The sequence below is a fragment of the Hyaena hyaena genome, unplaced genomic scaffold, assembly GCF_003009895.1.
Source record: "Hyaena hyaena isolate Hyena2069 unplaced genomic scaffold, ASM300989v1 scaffold_434, whole genome shotgun sequence".
Lineage (NCBI taxonomy): Eukaryota > Metazoa > Chordata > Mammalia > Carnivora > Hyaenidae > Hyaena > Hyaena hyaena.
Genome location: NW_024081069.1, coordinates 282,346 through 299,170, shown reverse-complemented (window position 1 = coordinate 299,170; position 16,825 = coordinate 282,346). Strand labels below are relative to the sequence as shown.

General features: G+C 40.8%; 1 protein-coding gene across 1 annotated transcript in view; it reads right to left on the bottom strand.

The window, feature by feature from the left end:
- LOC120245870 (kalirin) overlaps positions 1–16,825 on the bottom strand; it is a 298,908-nt gene that overhangs the window by 52,703 nt on the left and 229,380 nt on the right. Inside the window, exons 22-25 of the mRNA XM_039253041.1 lie at positions 15,098–15,280; positions 13,476–13,594; positions 10,548–10,614; positions 9,869–9,978 (exon numbers count right to left, since the gene is read on the bottom strand). Of these exons, the coding sequence (XP_039108972.1) occupies positions 9,869–9,978; positions 10,548–10,614; positions 13,476–13,594; positions 15,098–15,280 (479 nt within the window). The remainder of the gene's footprint in view (positions 1–9,868; positions 9,979–10,547; positions 10,615–13,475; positions 13,595–15,097; positions 15,281–16,825) is intronic.

Below are 16,825 nucleotides of genomic sequence, written 5' to 3'. Positions count from 1 at the left end.
TGTATTTCCCTGATGAGGAGGGATGCTGAGCTTCGTTTCATGTGTCTGTTGGCCATCTGGATGTCCTCTTTGGAGAAGTGTCTGTTCATGTCTTCTGCCCATTTCTTCACTGGGTTGTTTGTTTTTCGGGTGTGTAGTTTGGTGAGTTCCTTATAGATTCTGGATATTAACCCTTTATCTGATATGGCTAGACATCATTTCTAAAGAATCCATCAGTGACCAGATAGATTCAGAGTCTAGTACAGAGGCCAAAGATTACAGGGGCTAGGACATCTGATTAGCATACTGGGACAGCTATTAAACCAATAAGGAGCCATGTGCAGTCCAGAGAAAGTGTGGGATTATTCAGGGGAGTGTTTCAGTCAAGTTTGATCACCTGGGATAAGCCACGTGAGCCACTCTTCTCTGTTCCTTGATTACACACCAGGAACTTCAGGTTAGATTAGAAATGAAAGAGGTGTGCAGGGCTGGGCTTCTGCTCAGCACATTTCCTGCCCTCAGGCTCCCACCTCACGAAGCAGTTTACCTTGCTAAACTGCTACCTGTTGAATAGGTTTTGCTAAAGCTTCCTAATCTTGTTTAACTTGTGTGATCAGATGAGCCAAAAAGTATTTGCATAGATTTATAACTTATTTTAATGTTAAAATAAGCATAAAAGATTAACCTCACATTTAATGTTATCCATATCCATTAATTTGCTGCTCATGGATGCTCAACGGTGAATATGCACAACTAAAATGAACATGACTTTGACACATTCAAATAAATGGTTATACTTTGTCTTGCTTTGGGTGTGCCCCAATATCCATAACCAGAACCAATGTCGACAGCTGACTGAAAAAACAAACCCCAACAATAAAACCACAGGGGAATTTTTATGGGCTCCCCTGATGGCTTGTGTAGGGCCTGCAGTTAGCTATCCCTTAGGGTGTGGGTTTAGGGTCCAAGAAAAACCACAGCAGGCCTTCCCTTCCTCTTTCCCTGACATTTGAATATTAAGAAAACGATGGTGCTATTTATTTATTTATTTATAATGACAGTCTGATTTCATAGGGAGTGATTTAGACCTGGAATCTTCGCTGTGCTACCAACAGGCTTGGGCAGGGTCACAAACTTTTGTAAGGTCCAGTTTCTATAAAACAAGGGATGAGAACAGAACTAGATTATCTTTAACGGTTTTTTCCCTAGGCTTTTATATTTTATAATTCTGTGATTTTTACAAATGAGATAAATTGATTACAAGGGTATTTGGAGGAGGGATGCAGCATAGAAGGCTGGCATATTTTAAGCAAGGATGTGTGTGTGTGTGTCGGGAAGGGATGGGATGAGGCAAAAGAGGAGGCGAAGGAGGAGGTGGCCTGGTGGCCCCGCAGACACTGCTGTAAGCTGCACATTCTTTCTCTCACCACTGGGTGGAGCCAACTCCTCGCCTTGTAGCTGCAGATGGGCCCACGGTGTTTCCAGGGGCTGTATTAATTTAGTGGGTGGAAACCAGCATTAAATAAGGAGAAGGAGAAACAGAACCTAACCCAGAATATCAGAATGCACCAGACATAGGGTGTTATTTTGACAAACTTAATTTCCTTATTATATATAAGCATGTACATATCAGGACATAATGTATGAACTTTTTCTTTGGATCATGAACACCTTGTTGATGTTCCGTTCAGAAATAGAATTGTATAGCTAAAACATGGAAAGAGCCTAAGTGTCCATCAACGGACGAATGGATCAAGAAGATGTGGTTTATCTATACCATGGAATACTACATGGCAATGAGAAAGAATGAAATCTGGCCATGTGTAGCAACATGGATGGACCTTGAGGGTGTTATGCTGAGCGAAATAAGTCAGGCAGAGAAGGACAAATATCATATGCACGTATAGGAGGATTAGGAGGAACTTGACGGAGGACCGTGGGGGAGAAGAAGGGGGGAAATGGTGGGGGAAAGGGAGAGAGGCAAACCATGAGAGACTCTTGAATGCTGAGAACAAACTGAGGACTGATGGGTGTTGGGGGGGGGTAGAGGGGAGATGGGCATGAGGAGGGCACTTGTGGGGATGAGCACTGGGTGTTATATGGAAACCAACTTGATAATAAACTATTTGTAAAAAAAAAAAAAAAAGAAAAAGAAAAAAGAAATAGAATTGTAGCTCTAGGGAGGTCTAGGTTTTTATCCATCTCTCTTTCCCCCAACTCCCCTAACTTCCCTCTGTCTCCTCTAACTTCCCTGACTACTGCTTCCCTCTCCTCTCTCCCTTGTTTCCCTCTCCTTCCCCTTGTTACTCAACCACTTCCCCGCTCCCTCTAGCTTCTCCTCTATCTAAGTATTTAATCCTTCTCTCCCCACCACCTTTTCTTTGTCCCTCCCAACCCTGGCCAATGCCATTTCTGCCCGGAACTAGGAACTACTTCCACCTCTCCCTTCCTCCGCCTCAATCTCACAGTGACAAGACAGTGGAACTAGGGGCCTGACCCTGGGACCTCGCCCCACCTTTCCCCCCAGGGTTGAAACTTGACTCACAAACTCCTCCCTCTTGCCCCTCCCAGTCCCCTTGCTAGACTTCACCACTTTCCTCCCTTAGCAAGCCCTTTTTCAAGCTTTCCTCCATCATTAAGGGAGCCATCCCTGGATGTAGAAATCCTACCAGCTACTTAAATCCAAAGTGAAATACTCTCCCCTCTGTGAAGCCTTTCCTATTTTTCTAACTGAAGCTATTTTCTTTGCTCCTTTTAACTTCATTTGTGCTTCCCTCCACCCCGATCACCCAATAATTTCCAGAACTCAGGGGGCAGAGCCTGGGTTTGACTGATCACTGGGTACCACCTCCACCTCTCAACTAGCACAGGGCTGGTGCGAGAACTCTGGGAAGATGATGGAACTGTGGGCCTGGGCCAGTGGTTCACTGCTATTTCCCATTGCTTCCCCCAGCTCTTCCCCGGATGCTGCACACCACCCTCTGCTGCTGGCTGACCTTGGCCACCTGGTACCCTGGTAGCTGACCCTGGCCTCGCCAGTGTTCCCAACTTAGCCTCACATAGCTCAGGCCCTTTTCCCTCAGCCGTGAGCCCAGGAATACTAGGCTGGGACTGCACTGGGTAATGACCAGGGCCAGATCTAAGTTTCTGGCCAAGCCTGCGGGGAAGAAGGGTACTGGAGGGATATGTGGCCCTGGTTGTCAGTCTTCCACTTGCCTTTCCAACTCTTGCTGGAAAATGACCTATTTCAGGTAATTATCATAAGACTGTGGGACCTTGGTGACATACCTGTGTGGAAGAGATGGGTTGAAGTGTTCCTCAAATGTGGGGATCTGCATAGCAGCTGGTTAGATGTGAATCAAACCAACCAGCTCTGGCAGTCCTGGCTGGTGGTCTATGGAGGAGGGAAAGGGGAGGGAGCACTGACATGGGAAGCCAAACCCTGGGATCTATGCCTAATCTTTAAAGGGGGAGAGGGTGTCCACCCTGGGTAAGTCACTGGCTTCTCTCTGGGTCTCAATGTCCTTTTCAGTTAATGGAGATAGTTTTACTTGATGGTGAGGAAGACCCTCTGAGCCCTGACAGCAGAGATTTCATAAAAATGTTATTATTCTGGGGTGTGTGGGTGGCTCAGTTGATTAAGCATCCAACTTCAGCTCAGGTGATGATCTCACGGTTAATGAGTTCCAGCCCTGCATCGGGCTCTGTGCTGACAGCTCAGACAGAGCCTGGAGCCTGTTTCAGATTGTGTGTGTCTCTCTCCTCCCCTTCCCCAAATGTACTCTGTCTCTCTCTCTTTCTCAAAAATAAACATGCAAAAATATTTTTTTAATGTTATTACTCAGACTTACATACAAATAATATAAAAATAACTAAAAAGTAAAGTTCAGATATAACTGAAGGTGATAAGCATTTTTAACTCTTGTCCTTACTTACAAAAGCTGAAAATCTAATAAGGGCAGATTGAAAATAAATAATTTTTTTAAATTACAAATTGTAGGGTGGTCAAAGTGGGGAGACTGCATTAAAAAAAATAAAACCATTACTTGGGGGGCCACCTGGGTGGCTGTCAGTTAAGTGCCTGACTCTTGGTTTTGGGCTTAGGTCATGATCTCACAGTTCTTAAGTTCGAGCCCCATGCTGGGTGACCACTAACAGTGCAGAGCCTACTTGGGATTCTTTTCCTCCCTTTCTCTCTCTATCCTTCCCCTGCTCATGTTCTGTATCTTTCTCTCTGTCTTAAAATAAATGAATAAACTTTTAAAAAACCCATTACTATTTGGGGCTCTATTTATGGAATATACTGTCTTATCTGAGTGCTCCTGCAATGCTTAGCAAAATACAACAGAAATGGATTTAGTTCTAGTGTATGTAAGTTTCATTATCTTTATGATTCTATAAAAAGGAGGTACAATATGAAAAAGGGGAGAGCAGAGGGTAAAAACTAAGTATCACTCATCTTAAACCTCCAATTTCTCTAAAACCACTGCTTACATTGAATTGTTCTTCTTCATAGAAATTTTGGTCCTTGAGAATTTCTCTGTTCAATATCTATATATACAAAGGTCCTTGAGAATGATAACACACACATAAACAACTAATCTTGGTTGTCAGTTTTCAAAGTGACACCATTTAAAAGATCAATAGTAACAAGCTAAAAAAATTTAACATATTCTCCATATCACCCTTGGTCTAGGTAATAATTTCCTAGTAACTCAGCTAACTGTATCATTCAGGTAGTGTCAGGCTCAATCTCTCTGCTTCCCAATCTTCTTTTCTCCCTCCCTTCCTCCCTCCCCCCTTCCCTCACTCTTGAGTATACACAGATAACCTGACCTGTACTCTAGAAATGAGAGGAATGTGTTTGTTGTTAGATGGCATTTAACCAGAACTTTGTAAGGATGCAAACATTTGGGGTTAAAAAGAACCTTTGGATTTTTCAGGTTAAAAAGTAATCATTTCATAAGTATTCCTGAAAAGCAAACAGGTGTTTGGACCATTGTATGGTCCTCCCATTAAGAAGTTCCCAGGAAGTTAGTATCCAAAATATATAAATAATTTATACAACTCAACACCAAAAATCCCCTAAACAATACAATAAAAAAAATAAGCAGAGGACCTGAATAGACATTTTCCAAAGAAGACATACAGATGGCTAACACACAACATGAAAATGTGATTAACATCACTGATCATCAGGGAAATGCAAATCAAAACCACAATTCTTTCACCTTACTCTTCTCAAAATGGCTAAAATAAAAAGACAAGAAATAACAAGCATTGCAGAGGATGTGGAGAAAAAGGGACCCTGTGCTCTGTTGGTGGGAACGTAAATTGGTGCAGTCAATATGGAAAACTGTATGGAGGTTCCTCAAAAAACTAAGAATAGAAATACCTCATGATCCAATAATTCTACTACATTTTTACCCAAAGGAAACAAAAACACTAACTTGAAAATATATATGCACCCTATGCTTATTGTACCGTTATTTACAATAGCCAAGATAAGGAAATGACCTAAGTGTCCATCTACAGGTGAATGGTTAAGGAAGATGTGGTACACACACACTGAAATATTACACAGTTGTAAAAAAGGATGAGACCTTGCCATTTGTAACAACATGGATGGACCTAGAGGGTATTATGCTAAATGAAATAAGTCAGACTGAGAAAGCCAAATGCCATATGGTTTCACTCATATGTAGAGTCTTAAAAAACCCAAATAAACAAACAAACAAAAAGCAAAATCAGACCTATGAATATAGAGAAGAAAATGATGGCGGCCAGACAGAGGGTCATGGGGAAGATGGGCAAAATGGGTGAAAGGAAGTGGGAGATACACGTCTCCAGTTGTGGAATGTGTAAGTCACAGGAATGAAAGGCACAGCTTAGGGAACATGGTCCATGACCCTGTAATCGTGTTGTATGGTGACAGATGGCAGCTATGCTCATTGGGATCACAGCATAACACCTAAACTCGTCAAGTCACCATGGTGTACATCTGATTCTAATGTGTCAACTACACACAAATAAAAAAAGTAAAAATTATAAAAAGAAGCCTCCAGGAAATTCCTTCATTCAGATATTCAATTTTTTGCTACTAAGGTTATAATTGTTAAGGCTCTGGTAGTGATGAGGAAAAAAAAATCATACCTAATAGTTTTCCCTATCTTGAGACTTTCACAATGAAAGACTGAATTGTGACTGAAATAGCATTAGCCATTAGTCTGAAAACTGTAATTCTATTTTTAGTCTGTGAGTCCATCTGTCCATCCATCCATCCATCTATCCATCCAAAAAATATTTACTTAAAGTGTACTATGTGACAGGCTTATGCAGTAAAAGACATGGTCTTTTATGGAGCTCACATTTCTCGCATTTTCGAAGTTGCCTTAATTGCCATTTCCTCTCTTATTTATTAGAGATTTTAGAGGTGTTGTGCTTTTTTCAATTTATCAACATGTGTATGGCATAAAGAGAAAGCACACATTATGAGAAGAGAAAAGCCTTAGCCTCGAGATCCTGTAGAGAATTAATACACAGCTTGATTTTCTTGGATGTTCCCTAAATGGTGAATAAATTAAAACATTAATTTTTGGGAGGTGGAGAGCTTTCTATATGCAGAATTTTTTTCTTTTAATGTAGAATATACTAATGATTCAGCATTATTACTAATATCAGTTATTATGCTCTACTATAATACAGTGTCTGTGCAGGGCTCTAAATGGGGACAGAGAAACACTGGAATCAATACTGAGTAGCCCTTGACCACTATGATTTCGGAGGTTCTTTTTCCTTTTTTTTTTTTTTTTTTTTTTTTTGGAGTTTACCTGTCTTCTTTTACTCTATGCTGATAATATCAAACTACTTACTCAAGTTCTTGAGTCTTATTTACTGCTTCCAAGTTGCTATGGTCTTGGAAATGATCCAACCATCTACCATCTAACAAGATTGTTAAGCAATCTTACAAGAGGTAAAGTGGCTGTTGGGGTGGATAGAAAGGTGCTTCTTTTTTTTTTTTTTTTACAAATAGTTTATTGTCAAATTAGTTTCCACATAACACTCAGTGTGAAAGGTGCTTCTTTGAAAAGATAAGAGCTGTATCTTTGTGGTATCTCTTTGGGTTGCTCAGAGGTTGGTTTTTATTTTCTTCTCTTTTATTTTTTTTAATTTTTAAATGTTTTATTTATTTCTGAGAGAGAGAGAAAGGCAGCATGAGCAGGGGAGGGTCAGAAAAAGAGAGAGATACAGAATCCGAAGCAGGCTCCAGGCTCTGAGTTAGCTGTCAGCACAGAGACCCGACACAGGGCTCGAACCCATGAACTGTGAGATTACGACCTGAGCTGAAGTTGGACACTTAACTGAATGAGCCACCCCAGCGCCCCTCTTCTTGTTTCTCAATAACGTTATAAATAGGTAACATTTGCTGAATAGCTGTGTTCTTGATAATTAAATTTACGCCTCTACAGAATGTAGTATTCCATATGGTTTAACTTGATTTTTTTTAAAGGGTTTCTTAGAACTACATTTTGTAACTGGTAGCTATTTCAGCTATTTAAAAAGTACCAAACTGCTTACTATGGCTTACTAGAGTGGTATCACGAAACAAGAGTAAGAGGTAGATACTTCGTTACAATTGATCAGTTTTGAAATTAATATTCTTTTCCTGTATACACTGATTTGGCAAAAGCAGAGCTCAGAGGAAGTACATGTTGTGATCTCTAGACTTCTATATTTAATCCATTTGGTAAGTAAATGGAGAAAAGTGAGACTTGTTGACTAAATCCCAAAGATCGTAAACCAAAAAAGTGAAAGTAATAGGCCTTACTGCTTACCAGTCCAATGTCTTCTCAGATATCCTGGGGGAGAAGGATGCTGAGCAGGACTCAGAGGACAGAACTGGGGATCAGTGGTCAAGAATGGCTTTACTGGGATCTTATTAAAGAGACATGAGGAAGAATATTTCTATGTCTGGAGATTTCCAGACAAATCAAATGGAGAGTGCTAAAATTTGTGATAAAAAAAACCCCAAGAGAAGAAGGGCGGAAATGATGGGGGAAAGGGAGAGAGGCAAACCATGAGAGACTCTTGAAGGCTGACAAAAACTGAGGACTGATGGATGTGGGGGGGAGGGGGGATGGGCATGGAGGAGGACACTTGTGGGGATGAGCACTGAGTGTTATGTGGAAACTAATTTGACAATAAACTATTTGTAAAAACAAAAAAGCAAAACCCAAAACCTGGGAACTTTTATTAAGCTACTCCAGAAAGCTCTCCCTTAGAGCTTACTGGTTTCATAGTCTGACAAGGTGAACACATCATGGAAGCTACATATTTTACGTTCTTTTAAAACTGATGCTATTTGATGACATAACAGGGTATTAACCATCAGCAGTCGATAAGAGAAGAGTGGCTCTCCATGTCTTATTTAGACCTTTTAGAGCTCAGGATCATCTTACACCCAACTCTTGCTTGCTCGTAGTTATTCCTAGCAAAGGGCAATACTGAGGTCTTATTTTCTAGAGCTTGGCTGTCCAATGCAGTAGCCACTTGCCATCTAAATTTGTTAAACTGAATAAAATGACAAACTCTGTTCTCAGCAGCACAGATCACATCTTAAGTGTTCAAGTGGTGGCTAGGGTATTGAACAGCAAGGACATGGAACATTTCCAGAAACACTGCAGAAAGTTTTATTGGATAGTACTGTTCTAGAGTCTCATCAGGAACTCTCGGGGCTGGCAGTTTTATCTCCATGACTACTTAACTTGGTAAACGCCATAAGTTTACCTTAACTTAACAGGTAAAAGCCTGACCATAGGACTTCCTCCCTAATTGTATCCTACAACATTGAACCTCTACCTCTTAGTTCCTCTCTGCAACAGAGTCCCAAGAGAGTGCTAGGACTTTATACCAGTGCTATTCTTGTGTCTTGAGATTCCCTCTCTTTGTTGTATTTTAGAAACTGAGTTATTTCCATTTGTTGGCTCTGTAACTAACCAACCAATGTTCTTGCTGACTCAGTTAACAACGGATCATGCTTAGTATGCTGTAGAAAAGATACTTAAATTGGGAGCTGGACAAAATGAACTATGAGGTGTTAGGGCCCTATGGTTCTACTTATTTTAACAAAACATAGAGGGTCAACTGATATTCCCTATAAGTTGTCAAGAAATGTGTTCCCTTAGGTATTTTGATTATATATTTATTTACATATGTTTTTATTTTGGCTGAAGGTGGGGATGATCAGGTAGCTAGGGATAGAGGAGGAATTTAAGTTAAAAAAAAAAAAAACTTGAATGGAATTTGAAACCTACAGCCCACAAGGTAGAATAATTAGCCTTAGATGAATTCTAGTGTCAGAATTCCCCATAATTTTACTGGAAACTACTTTCAGTATCTCAAAGCCTGGTTATCATTTTGATTGGATATGAATATGTTGCCATAAGGAGAATTGGGGAGAGACATTGCTGAATTCTTGACTTCACTCTCCATGAGCAAATTTGGGGAATTGTGGAAAAAGAGGGGTGAGTGAGAAAAAAGTCTGACGGCAACTGACTTAGAAAACTTAATGGGTAGGGGTGCCTCGGTGGTTCAGTCGGTTGAGTGTCCGACTTCTGCTCAGGTCATGATCTCATGGTTCATGAGTTTGAGCCCCAGAATCTGCCTCTCTGCTGTCGGTGCAGAGCATACTTTGGATCCTCTGTTCCCTTCTCTCAGCCCCTCCCCTGCTCACACTCTCTCTCAAAAATAAACAAACATTTAAAAAAATGTAACAGGTAATATTACCAGGCAACATTTACCAGTCTCCTGTGATCCACTCATTGAGAAGCCCTGATGATGAGTATTTATGGCCCGAAGTATGCTCTGGGGAAACCCTCCACCAACCTACTTGTTATGAAAATCGTAGATCTCCTGGATGTTGCCAAAGATGATATGCTCTTTATTAAGGATCCCAGGGGGGATCTCCTCCACGCCACTGGTCATTTCCCACAGATAGGTCTGTAAGATAGCAACAGCTTCATCACAGGCAAGTAATACAAAACGCAGACCAAATAAACAGGTCTTCAAACTGGAGGGGTAAGACTCAAGCTGGGCTTGCACGTGGAGTGTAAAAAGTGAGATGGTAAATAAACAGAACGGGAAGAAAGAAAACCCAAATGTTCCATTACCTTCAACTGTTGCCAGGGAAACTCACATTCTGAACTTTAGCAAAGTATAAACTCCACATTTCTCTTATTAAACACATGTGTGTTTGAGTGTGTTTGGCGGAAGGTGTATATTTGCAGACTCAACTTGAGTTCATTGACTGTGTTCATGGTTTTTATTTTGAATTCAAGTTTTGTATACATTTTTGCAGGAGCTAGCTACAGTCTGTGAAAAGTTGCTTTTCAAAAGCATTTTAAACTCCCATGCAATTACTACTGACTCTGGGAAAAAGATTTCCTCTGTTGGCTTTTTTTGTTAAGTTACAGGAGAAAGAGCACTGAGCTCCTCTCAAGGAAGGACCTGATACTGGCAAGGCTGTCATTTTTCTAATACAGCACTGAACCGATTACTGCAAGACTTACCTCCAAGCACTCATGTAAGTCCCTTACATAAGCCTTCTCTGTCTGCAGTAATTCAGCCATAATGAATCTAGAAGAAAACAAATGGGCTTTTAGTTGGTTAGGGATCTAATACCTCCCTTCTTCAAACTTCTCCACCTCGGCATTTATGACATTCCTGAATGACCCCATTTTTCTACTTTACCAACATGTCTCTTCCTTTCTTCAAATTCTTCGCCTCTGAGTATTATCATTTGTTCTCTATCTCTCCAGTGTATTTGTGTTCAGCTAGTTCCATATTCTCACCCTTTCCTGCCACGGTTTCTCCACTTTGTGCTGCTGCGCTGACACGCGTGTGTTCTCCATGGTACATGTGTGCTTACATGAACGCACAGACATGCAGCAACATTCATATTCATTCTCACCAGCTAGACAGCTCCACTCTCAGCTTCCTGCATGGAAGTCTCACAGCTCCTGGAATGAGGATTTCTGTTCTCTGCTCAGTAGAACTATTGGCTTCTACCAAAATGGTTTGCAGTACCAAAAGTCAAACCAGATTTAAAAGCCAGGCACAGATGCCCAAGACGCCACTGCTGAGACGGGGGGTGGGGTGGGGAGTGGGTGGTAGGGGAGGGTAGCACACTTTTCTGTAAAGAGCCTGATAGTAAACATTTGTGGGCAATTTTGCTGTTGTAATGTGAAAGAAGCCACAGATGATATGAAAAAAAAAGTGTGGATGTGTTCCAATAAATATTTATGGACACGAAAGAATTTTATTTACTTTCATATCACAAAATATTTTTCTTCTTTTGATATTTTTCAACCACTTAACAATATGAAAAAATAACTTTATGGCTACACACTATATGAAACAGGTGAGGGATCAGATTTGGCCCATGGGCCATAGTTTGCTGACCTCTGACCTAGATTATCCTGTACGCCTTTATACTATTTCTAACCAGGCTCATTTACAGCACAAACTGGTGTGCATGAAGCTGAACATGCAATCACAGGCGTAACACAAGTTAACAATGTTGTGACCACTCTTTGGTCTCCCATAAAGAAAAGCTTGTGCTTCACATCTGCAAGGAGAGGGCTGCCTTCCTCCTGGGCCCCGAAACAGTACAATGTTCTCGGGCAGTTATGAAACTTGTGATGCACGGCATCACTGTAGTATACCTACTTCATTTTCTTTCTTTTGCAGATTTGTATTAGAAAATTGTGCTTCTTAGCTGGCATGTGATGTGCAATAACATCTAATTTAGCCAAAGCATATATTTATACATTTATCTCACAGGCTTTCTATGTCAGTCTTTCATGGCAGTTTGTAATGAAAGCCCCTATTTGCAGGTCCTCCATCACATGAAAATTTTCAGAATGACTATCCCCAAAGTGTCCCTTGATGGAAATTTCACAAGAAATATGAAAATGAGCAGCATCTTTTCCTGGATTTTACGTTTGTGGGATTAGCAGCGGTCTTTCTATTAATGTTAAAGTACTGATTAAAAAATAAACCTTTTGCAGGAGTTAATTAGCCATTCTCTTAATATTCTCACTCTATTGGTAGAGTAGAAAGGGCATGAGCTTTAAAGTCAGACAAATAGGAGCTGAGTTATGATTTTGTCATTTACTGGAGGTAGGACTTGCTTCTCCAAACCTCAGCCTTGTTACTTATATAACAGCTAATCACACAGGGTTGCTGCAAGGATTAAATAAGATCACATAAGCAAAGCTTCTTATACACTGCAGGTACTTAGTAGACAAGAAAAGAAGGAAAATCAGAAGGAACATAATCTGAGATGCCTTGAAAAGTTAGCTTTGATTTTACTGCCTTGGGTTTCTGCTATTCTTCTATCCTCTCCCTTTTTCTCCATCTGCTGCTTGCAGTTTTGCTTGTCTTTCTTTGTTATTTAGCTCCACTACTCCCTACCTCATCTTGTTCTCTTTTCCACCTGCCCTTCACCATCCTCTGGCTATTTGGTGACACTGAGAGAGTCCAGCAGGAAGATTTGGTCAAGTGTGGCCTTTTTATTTCCCTCCCTGTTACAGGCTGATTTGTGTCCTCCCCCTCCCCTCCCCCGCATTCCTATGTTAAAGTCCCAACTCCTAGTAACTCAGAATGTAAGTTTATTTAGAAACAGTCATTACAAATGTAAATAGTTAAGATTGGGTCACATTGGAGAAGGGGAGAACCCTATTCCAAAGTGACTGGTGTCATTAAAAAAGGGAGAAATCTGTATACAGATATATAGTTGGGGAGAATGCTATGTGCACCTGAAGCCAGCCATCTAGAAGGCAAGGAGAAAGGCCTGGAATCAATCCTTCCTTCCCAGCCCTCAGAAGGTATCAATTCTGCCGACACTTTGAGCCTAGACTTCCAGTTTCTAGAACTGTGAAACAATATATTTCTACTGTTGAAACCAACCAATTTGTCATACTTTGTTATAGTAGCCCAAAGAAACTAATACACTTCCCAGATAAAAAAAACAAAAAACAAAAAACAAGCTCTGGCTTTGCAGACTAGCTTCATTTTCTTCAGTTCCAAGGGATCTCTGCTCCTACTCTACTTTGATAAAATCAACTACCTTGGGCTTCTTAATTTGCGGGCACACTATTTTTTTTCCAGTGCTACCCAAAATGAATCTGTCAAAATATTTTTCAAAAAGCCCTTACAAGATATCTGGGTATGTGTAATTCCCTAGCACCAATATAAAGAAAGCAGAGTGATCGAGAAATGTTTTATAAGCTAGGCATGGTTCCTTGTTTCCACTATCCAATGCTCTATAATTCTTGATTTGTGTAAAACACGGGTAGAAGCATCATGTCTATCCATTCCACCCTCTCTGGGTAGTCATGAGGACACATTAAGCTATCAAAAGGGACATGCAGCAGTGAAAACCAAGCACAGTCATAAGGAGCTTGCTAATTGGGTGGAAGCTCCCCAAAACATACTCTTTCTTCCGGGCTGACTTCCGCTTCTCTTCGTTGACTTCATGGTTGGCATCCCGTAGCTTGACCTCACGATCTGAAAGGCTTGCTGGGATGATGTCCAGCTCCAAGTCCTTATTGTCCTACAGAGAGAGATGGCAAAGGTCGTCTCGGAGGTGCTTTGGGAGAGCAACTCACCAGAGTTAGGGGAGGTGGTAGAAGGCAAAATGAGAGGAAGATATAACAAAGCAAGTTCAGAAGATGGGGAATCCTACAAATGGTCACCTACAGGTACTCTTCATCAGGAAATACACAGTTTTCTCCAAATAAGAAAGATATAAAATGTTCAGGTCAAATGGTTAAGGCTAATGTTCATAGCAAGGAAAAACAATTAATGCATTTAATAATTAGTGTCATATTTCTTTTTTTTTTTTTTTTTACTTTTTTAAATGTTTTATTTATTTCTGAGAGAGAGAGAGAGATAGCATGAGCAGGGGAGGGTCAGAAAGAGAGGGAGGTACAGAATCCAAAGCAGGCTCCAGGCTCTGAGCTAGCTGTCAGCACAGAGCCCGATGCAGGGCTTGAACCCACAAACTATGAGATCATGACCTGAGCTGAAGTCGGATGCTTAACTGACTGAGCCACCCAGGCATTCCTCGTGTCATATTTCCCTAAGGATTTTGGTCCTGATTAAATCTAAATACACACACACACAGACACACACACATATAAATTAGTCTAAGGTTGGTTATTAACTATTATAATAGTGTGAAAAAGAAACACTTAAAGACATAAGAAAACTTTCATTTGTCAAGGGAAAATAATAAAAGCCAATATTTTTATTTAAACGAGCAACTTCCCTTGGAAATAGAGAGCTAAATGATAGATTACTAAATTTTCTAGTTGCTTATCACTGCTTATTTCAACCACTGTTTTGTACATATACAGGGTGGAAGCCTTTAGGAAAAAAATCACAGTTTAAAGCCTGGGGGATATGTTATTATGTCTCTCAATTTTAGTGGTTTAACTAGTTCACTCTCTAGTCTGTTCTGCTTCAGAGCATGAGCCTATTTAAAGATTTAAGAATTAGAAATCCTAGGATTAAATTGCCAGCCTATATTTAGCTCTTAATTCATAGGTTACCGACCTCTATTACAAAGAAGAGATTAAAAGTCAGTCTTCCTTTGATTCATGGCAAATAGTATCTCTTTTCAGTTGAAATGTCAAATAGCCTTTGCACACCACATCCCTTATTCTTGAAAGAGCACTATGGTACATACTCGGGACCCTAACATTTGCTGATTAACATAATTGGGGCAAAGATGGTACTGATGAAGCCAAGGTAAAGGGTTTAATCCTCAAAGGCAACAGTTAACTCTGCACATAGAAAAATTCTGTTCTGTAGCCACGGCTCCACTCCTGGTCAGCCAATTTTGCTATATAGTACTAATCATGAGGGGCTGAGGCCAGTGGTTCACCAAGATCCATCCCTTCCACTAGAAAAACCACACAAGTTAAGTGTTCTAGGGGTCAATAGCTCAGAAAGACTGCTCTGGACAGCTCACTTCCTTCCATGGTAATAAGAGCAGCAGCACAGAGAGGGATGAGAAGGGAAGATGTCCCGGCTAAGCAACCCCTATACCTACCTCTGTGTTGACACCGAGGGCTTTCTCCAGGGAGTACCGGTACTTTCCCATCCTCAAGGAGAAATCTCTGTAATGCTTGTCCACTGTGGTCACCCATTTTCTGATCTCTGTGGCATGTATATGGCCTTTTTCCACAAAGCTATCGGCCAGTTGAATCAGAAGCTTCACCTTCTCCTTTGTTTGCTGTCCCAAAAGATGGTCTTAAATTACTAGATTACATTTACTCTCATGGTCCTTCACTCCCATCCCTCTTTCCTGCACAGCAGCCACAGATCCTCATTGTCTGCCTGGGTTTATAGCCCAGCTGTCACTTACTAGTTGGGAGATCTTGAACAAATTAGTTAAATCCTCTGTGCCTCAGTTCCTTTATCTGCAAAATAGGGATCATAATAATCCTACATCATAGTTTGTTGTGAGCATTTCATGAAATGACAATGTAGAATGCTCAGAACAGTGCCTGGAACATACTGCTCACGTTAAGAGCTCAGGAAGCAAAACATGTTAGCCATCATGACTACTGTAAGAATCTTACACATTAACATATTTATCAGTTCACAGAATAGGTTAAAGTCACATGTGATATCCATTTGAGTCTTAAAGCATCTCTAAATGGTGGATGGAAGGAGGTGGTGTGGGTCTCTTTGAATCACAGATGAAAAAACTGAGGCTTAGAGAGGCTTAGGGCTTGTCCAAGTTCATACCACCTGTGAGTGACACAGCCTGTTTGCCTTTGGACCACAGTGTCTAGTTCTCTCCCTTCATTGTATTGGCCTGAAGTGGGCTTTGTCAACAGGTAAGTCGGCACATGCCAGGATCTAAAGAAATCCAACATATTTAAGAGTAAAGTCTGTCCCTTTCACTACCAGGATCTTGAGAGAGACAGAGACAGAGACAGAGATTAGAGTTAATGAAGCCAGCATCTACTATAAGGCTAAGTAAGGTAGAGTTCTGATGTGTATTGGATTAATTTCATTTCTAGCAAGAGTTTGTTCAACATCTACTCTGTTCACACCACTGTGCGAAGGGCTGTGGGGACAGGCTTGGGGGGGGGTGGTAAATAAAAGAAGAGAAAAAGATACTCATTCCCCCTAAACAGTCTATATCTTTAGAGTGGATAAGATTGTCCTGCAGAGTGGTTAAATAACTTGGGGCATTTTGTAACTGAATGTCGACATGAGAAGTATGTAGAGTTAACACTGCAGGAATTGTAAAACAGGAGAAAATGAAGGTGGGCTGGCATGGGCAGGAAAGGTCTCAGGGGAAGGTAGGATTATGTCGGTAAGATATGGAAACAGAAGAGATGTACAAAGAAGAAAACATTTGCTCATCTTTTATCCTAAGGTTGGGTTTTGAAACTCCAAAATCAGGAAAGCTGGATTAATTTTAAGAAAAAGTAAAGAATGTTGAAATAATATTCTGAGAAGATTATCTTTCGGACGGGGGGAGAGTAGGTCCAAGAGTTAGATCATGCTAAAATCTAGATAACTGAGGTAAAATACTTCTGGAGTAACAGTAGAACAGACAGAAGAGCCTTTCTTTATTCCACCCTCATCCCCAGCCTTTTCCAGGCTCATACAGACCTCCCACAAGAGAGTGACCCTCTCAAGAAACCCCAGAAAGGGACTGCTTCTGGCCAGAAAGGCAAGCAAGCCCAGAGAGATGTGGACTCCAGCTCTTCAGCAACTCACATGTCTGAGCCTCTCTTATCTCAGGACAATAAGCTGGTAC